Genomic DNA, 10,350 nt, shown 5'->3' on the forward strand with positions numbered 1-10,350 from the left:
TTGGTGTAAGGTGCTTAGTCTATATCACGTGATAGAGTTACTTATCCTGCCTGAAGGCAAGAAAAGTGTAGCAGGGGTGGATTGAAACAAGCGCTACCTACCTACCGCTAGCAAAAGTATTCACATACATTTAACCTCACTTTCTTTTTACTTTCCACTGCTGCGCGTTTCGGGCCGTTGAGCCCCATTTTCACGAATTTTGCCCCAGAAAGCGGCAAAATGACCTCCAACGCCCAGCTAATACGTTCAGTAGTGTTCGGCCATTTATTGTCGGAAGACAAAGCTCTTGCAGAAACGTACAGAAAAAAATATAATGTCGTAAGTACACGCTTATAATAAGACCCATAACACGTGTTTTCCATGCTCGAACCTACTAATGCCGATATTTTCTTTTATATGCTTACGCGTTAAATATACTTCTACTTCAATTAAAGTCATACTTTTATGCAGCAAAAGCTACCTAAAGAAGCACCATCTTTAGCAAACATAATCACAGCCTTTCAAAAAACTGACCCTAGAGCCAAACAATTTCAACCTGCAAAAGAGAGTGACAGTGAAGAATCTTCAGAGGAAGAACCTCCGAAAAAAGTGCTCACCAAAAATATCCAGCCGTCTAAACGGAAAGCTAAAAGTTCCTCAGAAGATAGTTCTGATGATGAAAGTTTAAAGAAGGCTAAGAAACCGGCAGTTAATCAAGTTAATCAACAGAAAAAACCAGTTGTCAAGAAGCAAGAGTCAAGTTCAGAGGTAACTTCACATGTAAATGTTTTGTAGAATTTGGATTAATGAGGTTAGGTTTAAGGCACTGTTTGTTGTAATTTTTGGCATGATACAATTTTAGCCACTAACTGGTAGATGTGTGATAAAGAACTTTTAAAGTTTCGTTAAGTGAATGATATATTTAAGGCTTTGATCAGTGACCTAAAAAGGTTTACACTCAATATTACTGTTTATGTCTTGTGAATCGATTTTATTGCTATATGTCATTGATCTTTCACTGTCAATCTCATATATAGGAATCATCTGAAGATGAAGCTTCTGCATCAAAAGTTCCTCTTAAACCAGGGGCAAAACCTCAAGTTATTACCAACAAAAGAAAACCAAGCAGTTCTGATGACTCTTCAGAAGAAGAAGCCCCTCCAGCCAAAAAACCGAACATAGCTGCTCCCGTTAAACAAATCCCAGTAAAAGTTCAACCAAAAATGCAAAACAAGGAAAGCAGCTCTGAAGAAAGTAGTAGTGAAGAGGAAACAGTACCTCAAAAGAAAACACCACCTGCAGCACAACAAAGCAAGAAATCTATTGCTGCACCTCAGAAAAAAGCTCAAACAAGCTCAGACTCTGAAGATAGTTCTGATGAAGAAGTAGCCCCTCAGAAAAAAACTCCAATGGTGCAACAAAAAAAACCAGTTACAAAATCAAAATCTGAAAGCTCAGACGACTCCAGTTCAGAGGAAGAAGTGCCCCAGAAAAAACTACAAACAGTACAACAGAAGAAGCCTGCTGTTCAAATCAATCCACAAAAGAAAGAAAGTAGTTCAGAGGAGTCAGATTCAGAGGAGGAAAAGCCACAAAAGAAACCACAAGAAAAACCAGCTGCACCAAAAGTGAAGAAACCTGCTAGTAGTTCAGAAGATTCCAGCTCAGAAGAGGAGGAGGCTCCAAAATCAGCCCCAAATGTTGCAAAGCAACAACCAACTCCTATTAAGTTTGTGAAGAAACAAGAAAGTTCTGATGATAGTTCTGAAGAAGAACTACCAACAAAAAAGGCTCCTACAGTGCAAAAACCAAGTAAGAAAGCAGAAAGCTCTGAAGAAGATTCTAGTGATGAGGAAGAGGTAGCTAAGAAAGCTCCTGTTAAGCCAACAAAGAAGAAGGAGAGTTCTTCTGATTCTAGTGAGGAGGATGAGGAAGACGCACCTAAGAAAGCTGTTGTGAATGGGAAAGCAAATAAGAAGAGTGAAGACAGTGAGGAAGAAGAGGAGAAACCTGTAGCAGAGTCAACTCCAGCAACTAAAAATGTGAGTAGTGGATTTTGGGATTACAACATTTTTTAAAACTAATTAATATTTGCTTTACACTCTTTTAGAACCAATCATTTGAACGAAGAGGAGCTAATAATAGCTTCGACTTTAATACCAAGAATAATGATTTCCACAATCGCAGCAATGGAAACAATGTAAGTCCCTCAATTTTCCATATTTAAGTGATTTTATGTTCCTTGAAAATTATCTTGAAACATAATTTCTGCAGGGAAATACCCCTTTCCGTAGGGTGAAAGAGGAGGAGATCCAGGTCGATCCTAGATTGAAAGACAACTCATTTGATGCTAAGGTAACGTGCAAACTCCGACTTTGTTCGGTACAATGGGTAGGCACACGTGTGGTCTAATATCGTCAAGTTTCTTGAAGAAATCTATGAGCCCTCCAATTCTCTTTTCATTAAATTTGACATATTGATTGAGGTTTGCACGTTACCGTAACGCAATTTGAGACATATTTATAGTTTCTTACGTGATAGCTTACCTATTGTACTAATACAATATTTCTCTTTCTTTCATATTTCTTCGGGACTCCTCAACTGTCTCTTAACATAATTGAAATCAATTAGAATTCGTTCGGTCGGGGTGGCAGAGGGGGTTTCAGGGGCGGTTTCAAAAACGATCGCCAGTCGTTCGGCAACAACCGCGGTCGTGGGGGTTTCAGGGGCCGAGGCGGTGATAGAAATAGCTTCCGTGGCCGCGGCGGATTCAATCAAGGCGATAACGAAGGGGGCTTCAGGGGTGGTTTCCGAGGTGGTCGTGGGGGCGAGAGGAAAAGTTTTGGGGGTCGCGGTGGGTTCAATCAAGGTGAAGAGCAAGGCGGCTTTAGAAAATCTTTCGGTGGTAACAGCAGAGGCGGCAGAGGTTTTAACGGAAACGGTAACTTCAATAAAAGAGACAGTTTCGGAGGCGGTCAGCAGACACAGCCGGAAAACAAGAAAATAAAGTTTGATGATTAAACTTCATGTTTATTATACGTTATTGTTTGTAAGTTAATGTGAGTATTCAAGACAAAAAGGTTGAGAGGGGTGTTTAATTAATATTTTTTTCAGTTTAATGCTCGAGGTTCTTGGGGTGAGAGGGCAAATGCGGACCTGAAACACACCCGTGGCAAGTCCTTCAGACACGAGAAAACTAAGAAGAAGCGAGGATCTTACAGGGGCGGCGCCATAGACATGACTGTAAATTCCATTAAATTTGATTAGATTTTGTCAACCTGTATGACTAACTTCATATTTTTGAATAAAGAACTTATTATTTACTATTTTTGATTAAAGATTGGATCAAAAATTAATTCATTATTTTGTCGTTATGTGTATTTTTGTCATTGTATTTGTCGAGAAAATATTGCCAACATTCTCCATAGTTAATAAATGGTCATTTATTAATAAAAGAAAGAGAAAACAAACTAATTTATTGCTACTCCACTGCCCATTTTTTTCCCTTCCCATTTGAGTTCTTAAGGATATCCCAGACTAAAAGGGGAATTCCCGGTGGTAGTAGTAACCTCGGTCGTCAGTGTTTCATTTCTAAATGTCTCTGACAGTTTGCACGTCATTTTATCATTAACTTTAATACCATAACACTTGTGAATTTTTAAGTCTTCAATATATATCCTACAACTGGCGATAACTAGTTATAGCAGTTCAGGTATAGGAAGAGGCGTTCCCAGTGAGCCTGAACGATATCTGAAGTATTTTCTGTGTTGTATGGTATAATAAAACCACTTTAGTTTTAATAACTGCCTATATTACAAAAACCCTATGAATTTCTCTTAGACAAAAATTTTTAAATATATATTTAATCACTCGCTGACCCCCTCACTGTCCTCATCTGAGTCCTTTAGTGCAGCCGTCGCCCTATCACCTTTCCTTCCTTTTCTCGTCTCTAAATCCGAATCGTCTTCATCTGATGAATATATGGGAGCTGAAATCAAAGATTAATTAGCAGTATTCCAACAAATTTTTGACTCACCTTTAGCTGCAGCTGCGGCTGCTCCTTTATATTTGTTTTTAATAGCACTAATTGAAATGACCCCTTCGTCATCACTGCCTTCCTCCTCCCTAAACGAGTCTCTAGCCGTATGAGCACGAGACGCCCCATCGCTTTTTCTGCGTGTGGTCTTTGGTCTCACGTTTTGCCTGCGCAGCTTTTCCTCTTCTTTCTGAAAATGATCATCAAAATTTCAACTTCTAAGTACAAAATTTAAACCTACAAACCTTAAGCCTTTCCGCACGATCGTTGTCAGGGTCCACGCCCACTTGAGAGAGAATCTTGATTCCTGAAGTTTTTTGTGATCTATCGGCTAGAGACAAAGTCATTTTTCTGTGAGTGAAACTCTCTGTTGAGTGTGGTCTGAAGCTGAGTTTTGTGCGAAAAACTGCTTGACCTTGGAGACCAGTTCCTTGACGGATAAACATGTGATTGTGATCGCCCTAGAATTTGTCAATAATCTTTGAGAATTCGCAAACAATTATATTAAAAAACCTGTAGGGGTTGTCTATAGACGTCGAAAATTTCAGATCCTAAGTGAAGGCTATAAGACCCGTCTGACCAACGTACAAAACGGGCGTTTGATTCTTTTTTTATGTTACCCTCTTTATCCAGAACATCTCGCCACCTTATAGTATTCTCAACTTTCAATTTCAGCCTGGCTCGACCTGATCGCACATAAAATCACTAGAAAAATGTCAATCACATATATATTCACTTACCCTCCTCGTCCAAAGTTTCTTCTTCATCAATTTCGTCTTCATAAGATTCTGGATCAAATGGCCTGGTTTCTACAGATAAGAAATTGGGTAATTTAACAAAGTTCAAGTCCCTTCCCAAATCGTAGTTGATTTTGGGTACTTCCACATCAATTCTAGTTTCTGGAATTGGCTCTGGCTCGTTTTCCTTCTCCTCCTCAATATCGTCTCCTACTCGTCTAACGTCTTCGTCCTCATCCCCAGAGAGGCGTTTTTCAGGGCTCCTGCTGCGACTGCGTGAACCACTTCTGCTACGACTACGTCTCAATGGTACCTCAGTTTCAGACTTTGCCTTTTCAGCATCGCTGTCATCGCTTATGTCGTCAGCGTCATCTCCAAAAATTGCGGCCGCACTTATGCCTGGTGAAACAAATATTGAATCTTTGCTGAATTATGACGAAAATTCCCTTACCTTTATCCTCTGCCGTTTCAAACTCGTCTTCACTATCAGAATCAATCAATCCAGGCTTCTTTTTAACCTTGTCTTCATTAGCACTATTCTTTTCCTTATCACTATTAGGGGATCCAGGTTCATCTATCTCCAAATTTGGGCTATTTGACCTTGATCGACTTTTACTCCTTACATGTGAATGGGAGTGTGACCTGCTTCTTGATCTACTTCTTGAGTGACTTTTTGACTTCAATCTAGACTTTGATCTTTCTCTCGAAGGCGATCTTGACCGTTCAAGGCTTTTAGACTTTGATCTACTTCGCGACTTCGATTTTTCCATTCTATTTGATTCTCTAGATCTTGACCGACTTCTGAATTTTGAGTCTCCCGCACTTTTGGATCTGGATCTCGATTTTGACCTGGATTTGGACCTCTCCTTAGAGGGTGATCTCGATCGATCTACGCTGTTCGATTTAGATATTGAGGGACTTTTAGAATGAGATCTGGAGCGGCTCTTAGATTTTGAATGAGACCGTGACCGACTTTTGGATTTAGAGTGAGACCTGGAGCGGCTTTTAGACTTTGAGTGAGACCTAGATCGGCTTTTAGATTTGGATCGAGATCTGGAACGGCTCTTGGATTTCGAGTGAGATTGAGAACGGCTTTTAGATTTAGAGCGAGATCTAGAGCGACTTTTAGAGTGGGATCTTGAATGACTAGACCTGGATCTACTCCTAGATGCTGCCGACCTAGACCTAGATCTATTTGGAATGAAATTAAAGGCAAAATGAGCTATACTTAGAAAAAAAATAGTAAAGGAGACTTGCCTAGATTTCCTAGAGTCTGGGGTATTGGAGCGCAATCTGGCCTCCTGTGGGGAAGCTTTAGGGAGAGGACTTTCGCTTCTATTCGACTCATTATCAGAGCCACTTTCGGACATTATTAAATTGTTTTAAAATTTTTTCTTTACAATTTAAAGAAACACATCCGCTAACCCTAGCCTTAGCCTCAAATTTTGGTTAAATTTACTATTTACTTTTATCACTGCAAATGCACAGGCGCGTTATACACATTAAAATTAATTGACGTATCATTTTGTCTTTTTTATTAAGCATGATCAAGAAAGAGATGAAGAAGTGTACAGATCTCAATAGGTATTCGGTTTTCAAGGTCAAGGACTTTCGTTTAATTTTAAAAAATTACAGAATATAATTATAAAAGGCATTAATACAAAATTTTGTCATTTTGTTCTAAAAGAAAATACAGTCCCACCATGTACTCTTAAAAATGCTGTTTAAAAATTCCTATTTATCTAACGATAAATAGTGTTGCTCAAGTAGTCCAAAGGCCGTATATATCAAATAAATCCGAACCTGAACTAACTTGAACTAACAGCTAATAATTATGATCCTCAGGTTTGCGAAGCCCGTTTTCAGGCTCCATATAAACCAAACCCAGTTAGTCCGGAACATATCTTATATCCAAGGCCAGGAACCTAAACCCAAAGTTCGAGAGTACTTTTATTTTATTGATCACCAAGGAATGGTAGGTACCAGTTGTTTAACTGTGTGATTCACGCAATATTGAGTGCAGTAGCTGTTTCTAGATGACTCTAGAATGAAAAACTTCACTTCGTGTTTCAAAGAAAAGAAATTCCTTCGCTTCTTCTTTAACCAACTGCGTTTAAACACCACAGACCGGTATCCAGAATTTCCCTATCTGTCTATATGTGGCAAAGAAAGAAATTTTGTGAGGTGTGACGACTGCCCAATTGTATTTACCCACATTATAAAACAGTCTGATAAATATCTGCTTGCACACAACCATGCAGGGGAGCTGTTGACAGTGCCTTTTGAGCCTCATAAAGTGTTTATGAAACCCGAGACTGGGCGAGTATATCACCCAGCTCAAGAACGAGCTGGTTCGATTGGATTAGTGAGATCTAAGCTTGCCATAGAGTTTAGCAGTCACTTCACATTTGGTCAAGGAGAGGAGAATCCTCCCACTGAGTTTCAATTTATGGGAGAGACTTTGAAGTTAGATAGTAAGTGGTTTTATGAAGCCCTCAATTTGGGCAGAAGAGAAAATAAAGAAATTATTTAGGAAAAATTATTTTATATTGCAATTAATAACAGAGTTAAAATTTCAAATATTGCACAACTATAAACAAATAATAACCTAAGTACTCTCTTTAGTTCCATTATCCAAGGGTGGTGTTTCAGGTCTTTCCAAAGGCTTGTATAGACCAGGCAGCACCCAGGAATATCCATTTTTTCCTTTTCCTTCTGTTTGTTGCATAAATGCAAGCATTTTTTCTTTTTTGTGCAAGTCTGGATTGAATTGATCAAAAAATATGTAATGCTTATCTTCAGTGGGTGGAGCCTCATGCAGGTGCTCTTTGTTCTGTTGGATAAATTGCTGAACTTGGGCAGTGAAAACTTCCTTGTTATTCAGCAGCCTAGAAAAATAACTCTAATTATATTTTTAAACTTGGGGGATTTCAAACCTACAAATCACTGGCTTCTTTATTGACTGCATGGCTGGTGCTATTTTCCACATTTAAAAATATCCATTGTATGTATTTTAAGACCTGCCATAGGTGTTCATTTTTATTCCATGTTGGAAAGGCAACTTGTAGATTTAGTTCCCTTGTTTCTGGGTTTATTGCAGGGTGGATTAGTTTTGATTGGAATATTACTTTCTAAAAAAAAAAATTGTTTGTTTGGCCAGACATTTAAAATTGACTTACTGGATGTTCAGAGTCAGGAAAGTTTTCATCTAACAGAATATTAAACCTGAAAACTCCATCTTTGTAAGGCCCATTTCTGGCAAATATAACACCAAACCAAACTAAAAAAAGATTTATGTATAACATGATTTAGTTACCACTTTAAGTTCCAATACCTAAAGGATTTTCTCTGGACGGAATCACGTAAATGCCTTGTATATCTTCAGTCTGGATCATTTTGCTGTAATAATTACACATCTACAGGGTACATAAATGATACATTTTAGAAACTTACTATTCGGCCAATATTACATATTCCTGTCTATAACTCTTGTAAATCTTATTGAGGTCCTCATTCTGTCTACCAAATAAGTTGTTTCGGTCAATTTCAGGGGGTGGTAAGACCTTCCTCAAGGACTCTTGTCTTGTAAGTGATGATCCTTCAATCTGTATATTAAACGGTACGTTAAAGTGGCAATTCTTGGTGGTTTAAGTGAAAGTGGTGTTACCTTTGGCTCCTTTTTTACTTGTGAAGGGGAGAACATAGTGGAAAAATAAAACTAAAAACGTATTGCCAGAATCCGTGTAAAACATAATCATTAACTGTTTGCTTATTGCTATCGCTAGATAACGCGGGATGTCGAATTATCGTTCAGCTCACATTAATATTACTCATAAATTATGCCATCTTAATCGATATTTATTAATTATTAATAAGAGAAATTTGTTGAATTGTTGACGTTAAATCTGTTGGAGATGACAGGTTAAACAGCAGGACATATGTAAGTTACCGTATGAAGATCATACTGTTGTCGCACTTCATGGCTTCATATAGCGTAGAAATGAGTGAAATAGAATGATACTATATAACGATCCGACAATTATTTTAAATAACCAAATTTTGAGGTTATATTCGTTAAAATTTTGCGATAGTGAGGAAATATCTTTGTTATTAAATGGTTTCTTTAACCAAAACGCAATAAACTCTGTTCTATTCTTAAACCATGATAATCCACAGTTTTAAAAGGGCTCTCGCGTCCATCCCCTTTCAAAGCAGGTAAATATTTCCACGCAAAAACTACATCTTGGAAAGTAATGTTTCCATACTTTAGATTGCATTCTGCAACAAGTACAGTAGATTCCTTAGAAATTAAACAATTCGAAAAGTTCACCCACCAATGGTGGGACGAGTTTGGTCCCATGAAAGGTTTGCACGCCTTAAATAGGATTAGAGTTCCATTTATAAGAGATGGTCTTATAAATGAGGGAGCAGTTGCCCAAGAGAATATCAACACTGCATTGCCATTGAAGGGCTTGCGTTTATTAGATATTGGTTGTGGTGGTAAGTATTTACTAATTGAAGGCGGAATATTCCAGAATATAAAAAGTTGAGTTAGAACGTTTTCATGTAAAAAAAAACCAGGCAGGTTTACAATGTCCTTTCCTCAGTGCTGATTTTCCATTAAGGCTCTTTTAGTGCTTGGTTTATCAGTTTTTGTCTATTAAGAGTTTGGAACTTTAAAATTGCTTTTTTTGTAAGAAATATTCCCCTCACTCTTTCCATTTATGTCTCCTATGGTTTTCAATTCTTTATTAGTTCATCCTTTCATATGTACTTCACAATGCAACATTATCCTCTCACAGGCGGTATTCTGTCAGCACATTTGTCACGAATAGGAGCTCAAGTCACTGGTATAGATGCAAACTCTGCCATTATTGATGTGGCAAAACAGCATGCTAAAGATAATAATCTTGATGTTGCTTATTTTTATACTTCTGTAGAAGACCATTCCAAAGAAAATAGTTTAAAGTATGATGTTATAACTGCATCAGAAATTATAGGCAAGAGACCATTATTGACTCATATATTTGGTTTTAAAAGAATGAAAATTACAGAACATGTAACAGAGAAAGAGAAATTTATTTCTGCATGCTCTGACTGTTTGAAGCCTTCAGGTTCTATGTTTATTACCACAATGAGCAAAACTTTATTAGCAAATTTTCTGGGCATTTTTGTGGTTGAAGATGTGATTGACCTGGTGCCTAAAGGCACTCATCAGTTTCATAAATTTATTCAACCACACAAATTGCAGAGAATCATTGAAGATCGTAAGTAATCTGTATTGAATTAATTCATTTTGGCACACTTATGTAACAGGCAATTTCGAAACCAAACTAATCCATGGAATGTTTTATAATATTTTGACGAATGAATGGAATTGGTGTTCAAATACTTCAGTGAACTACTGCTTACATGCTGTAAAGAGGTAATGGAGTTTTTTAATAAAGGATTTGTTGTTGTTTGATTAAAGTTGTTCTTTTATTTGTTCAATTCTGGTCGTTGACAGTTTTTTCGCAATTTTCGTCACGTTGCAGAAATCATTGATATCATCAAAGTCAAGCTGTAGAGCCACATTTGCTTCATCTCATTATTTAAATA

At 37.6% G+C, this 10,350-nt stretch overlaps 5 protein-coding genes across 6 annotated transcripts; 3 read left to right on the plus strand and 2 right to left on the minus strand.

Annotated features, from left to right (window-relative positions):
• The first annotated feature begins 133 nt into the window (after positions 1-133).
• On the plus strand, positions 134-3,305 carry Nopp140 (nucleolar and coiled-body phosphoprotein 1). Of its 2 annotated transcripts, none has more exons than XM_066287772.1 (6): positions 134-318; positions 451-747; positions 1,017-2,021; positions 2,090-2,179; positions 2,254-2,334; positions 3,094-3,305. In XM_066287772.1, the coding sequence occupies exons 1-6, from the start codon at positions 220-222 to the stop codon at positions 3,244-3,246; spliced, it is 1,725 nt and encodes a 574-aa protein (XP_066143869.1). In that variant the 5' UTR covers positions 134-219; the 3' UTR covers positions 3,247-3,305. The 2 variants fall into 2 exon arrangements, with proteins under 2 accessions (XP_066143869.1, XP_066143868.1); XM_066287771.1 differs by lacking the exon at positions 2,254-2,334 and adding an exon at positions 2,611-3,038 and having other exon boundaries at positions 135-318.
• A 469-nt stretch (positions 3,306-3,774) lies between these two features.
• On the minus strand, positions 3,775-6,211 carry Atu (Another transcription unit). The gene is made up of 7 exons (XM_066287134.1): positions 6,010-6,211; positions 5,204-5,943; positions 4,756-5,151; positions 4,529-4,701; positions 4,261-4,476; positions 4,016-4,205; positions 3,775-3,967 (listed from the first exon to the last, which is right to left on the minus strand). Exons 1-7 carry the CDS (start codon positions 6,120-6,122, stop codon positions 3,846-3,848), a joined length of 1,950 nt encoding a protein of 649 aa, XP_066143231.1. The 5' UTR covers positions 6,123-6,211; the 3' UTR covers positions 3,775-3,845.
• Positions 6,212-6,319: 108 nt separating this feature from the next.
• On the plus strand, positions 6,320-7,294 carry LOC136341813 (UPF0598 protein CG30010). The gene is made up of 2 exons (XM_066287138.1): positions 6,320-6,727; positions 6,779-7,294. Exons 1-2 carry the CDS (start codon positions 6,587-6,589, stop codon positions 7,283-7,285), a joined length of 648 nt encoding a protein of 215 aa, XP_066143235.1. The 5' UTR covers positions 6,320-6,586; the 3' UTR covers positions 7,286-7,294.
• On the minus strand, positions 7,278-8,628 carry peo (pendolino). The gene is made up of 6 exons (XM_066287135.1): positions 8,420-8,628; positions 8,206-8,357; positions 8,087-8,151; positions 7,932-8,032; positions 7,693-7,883; positions 7,278-7,640 (listed from the first exon to the last, which is right to left on the minus strand). Exons 1-6 carry the CDS (start codon positions 8,453-8,455, stop codon positions 7,361-7,363), a joined length of 825 nt encoding a protein of 274 aa, XP_066143232.1. The 5' UTR covers positions 8,456-8,628; the 3' UTR covers positions 7,278-7,360.
• Positions 8,629-8,687: 59 nt separating this feature from the next.
• On the plus strand, positions 8,688-10,221 carry Coq3 (ubiquinone biosynthesis protein COQ3, mitochondrial). The gene is made up of 5 exons (XM_066287137.1): positions 8,688-8,967; positions 9,023-9,252; positions 9,555-9,752; positions 9,807-10,019; positions 10,069-10,221. The coding sequence occupies exons 1-5, from the start codon at positions 8,915-8,917 to the stop codon at positions 10,179-10,181; spliced, it is 807 nt and encodes a 268-aa protein (XP_066143234.1). The 5' UTR covers positions 8,688-8,914; the 3' UTR covers positions 10,182-10,221.
• Positions 10,222-10,350: the final 129 nt, after the last annotated feature.

Source organism: Euwallacea fornicatus, chromosome 11, assembly GCF_040115645.1.
Source record: "Euwallacea fornicatus isolate EFF26 chromosome 11, ASM4011564v1, whole genome shotgun sequence".
Lineage (NCBI taxonomy): Eukaryota > Metazoa > Arthropoda > Insecta > Coleoptera > Curculionidae > Euwallacea > Euwallacea fornicatus.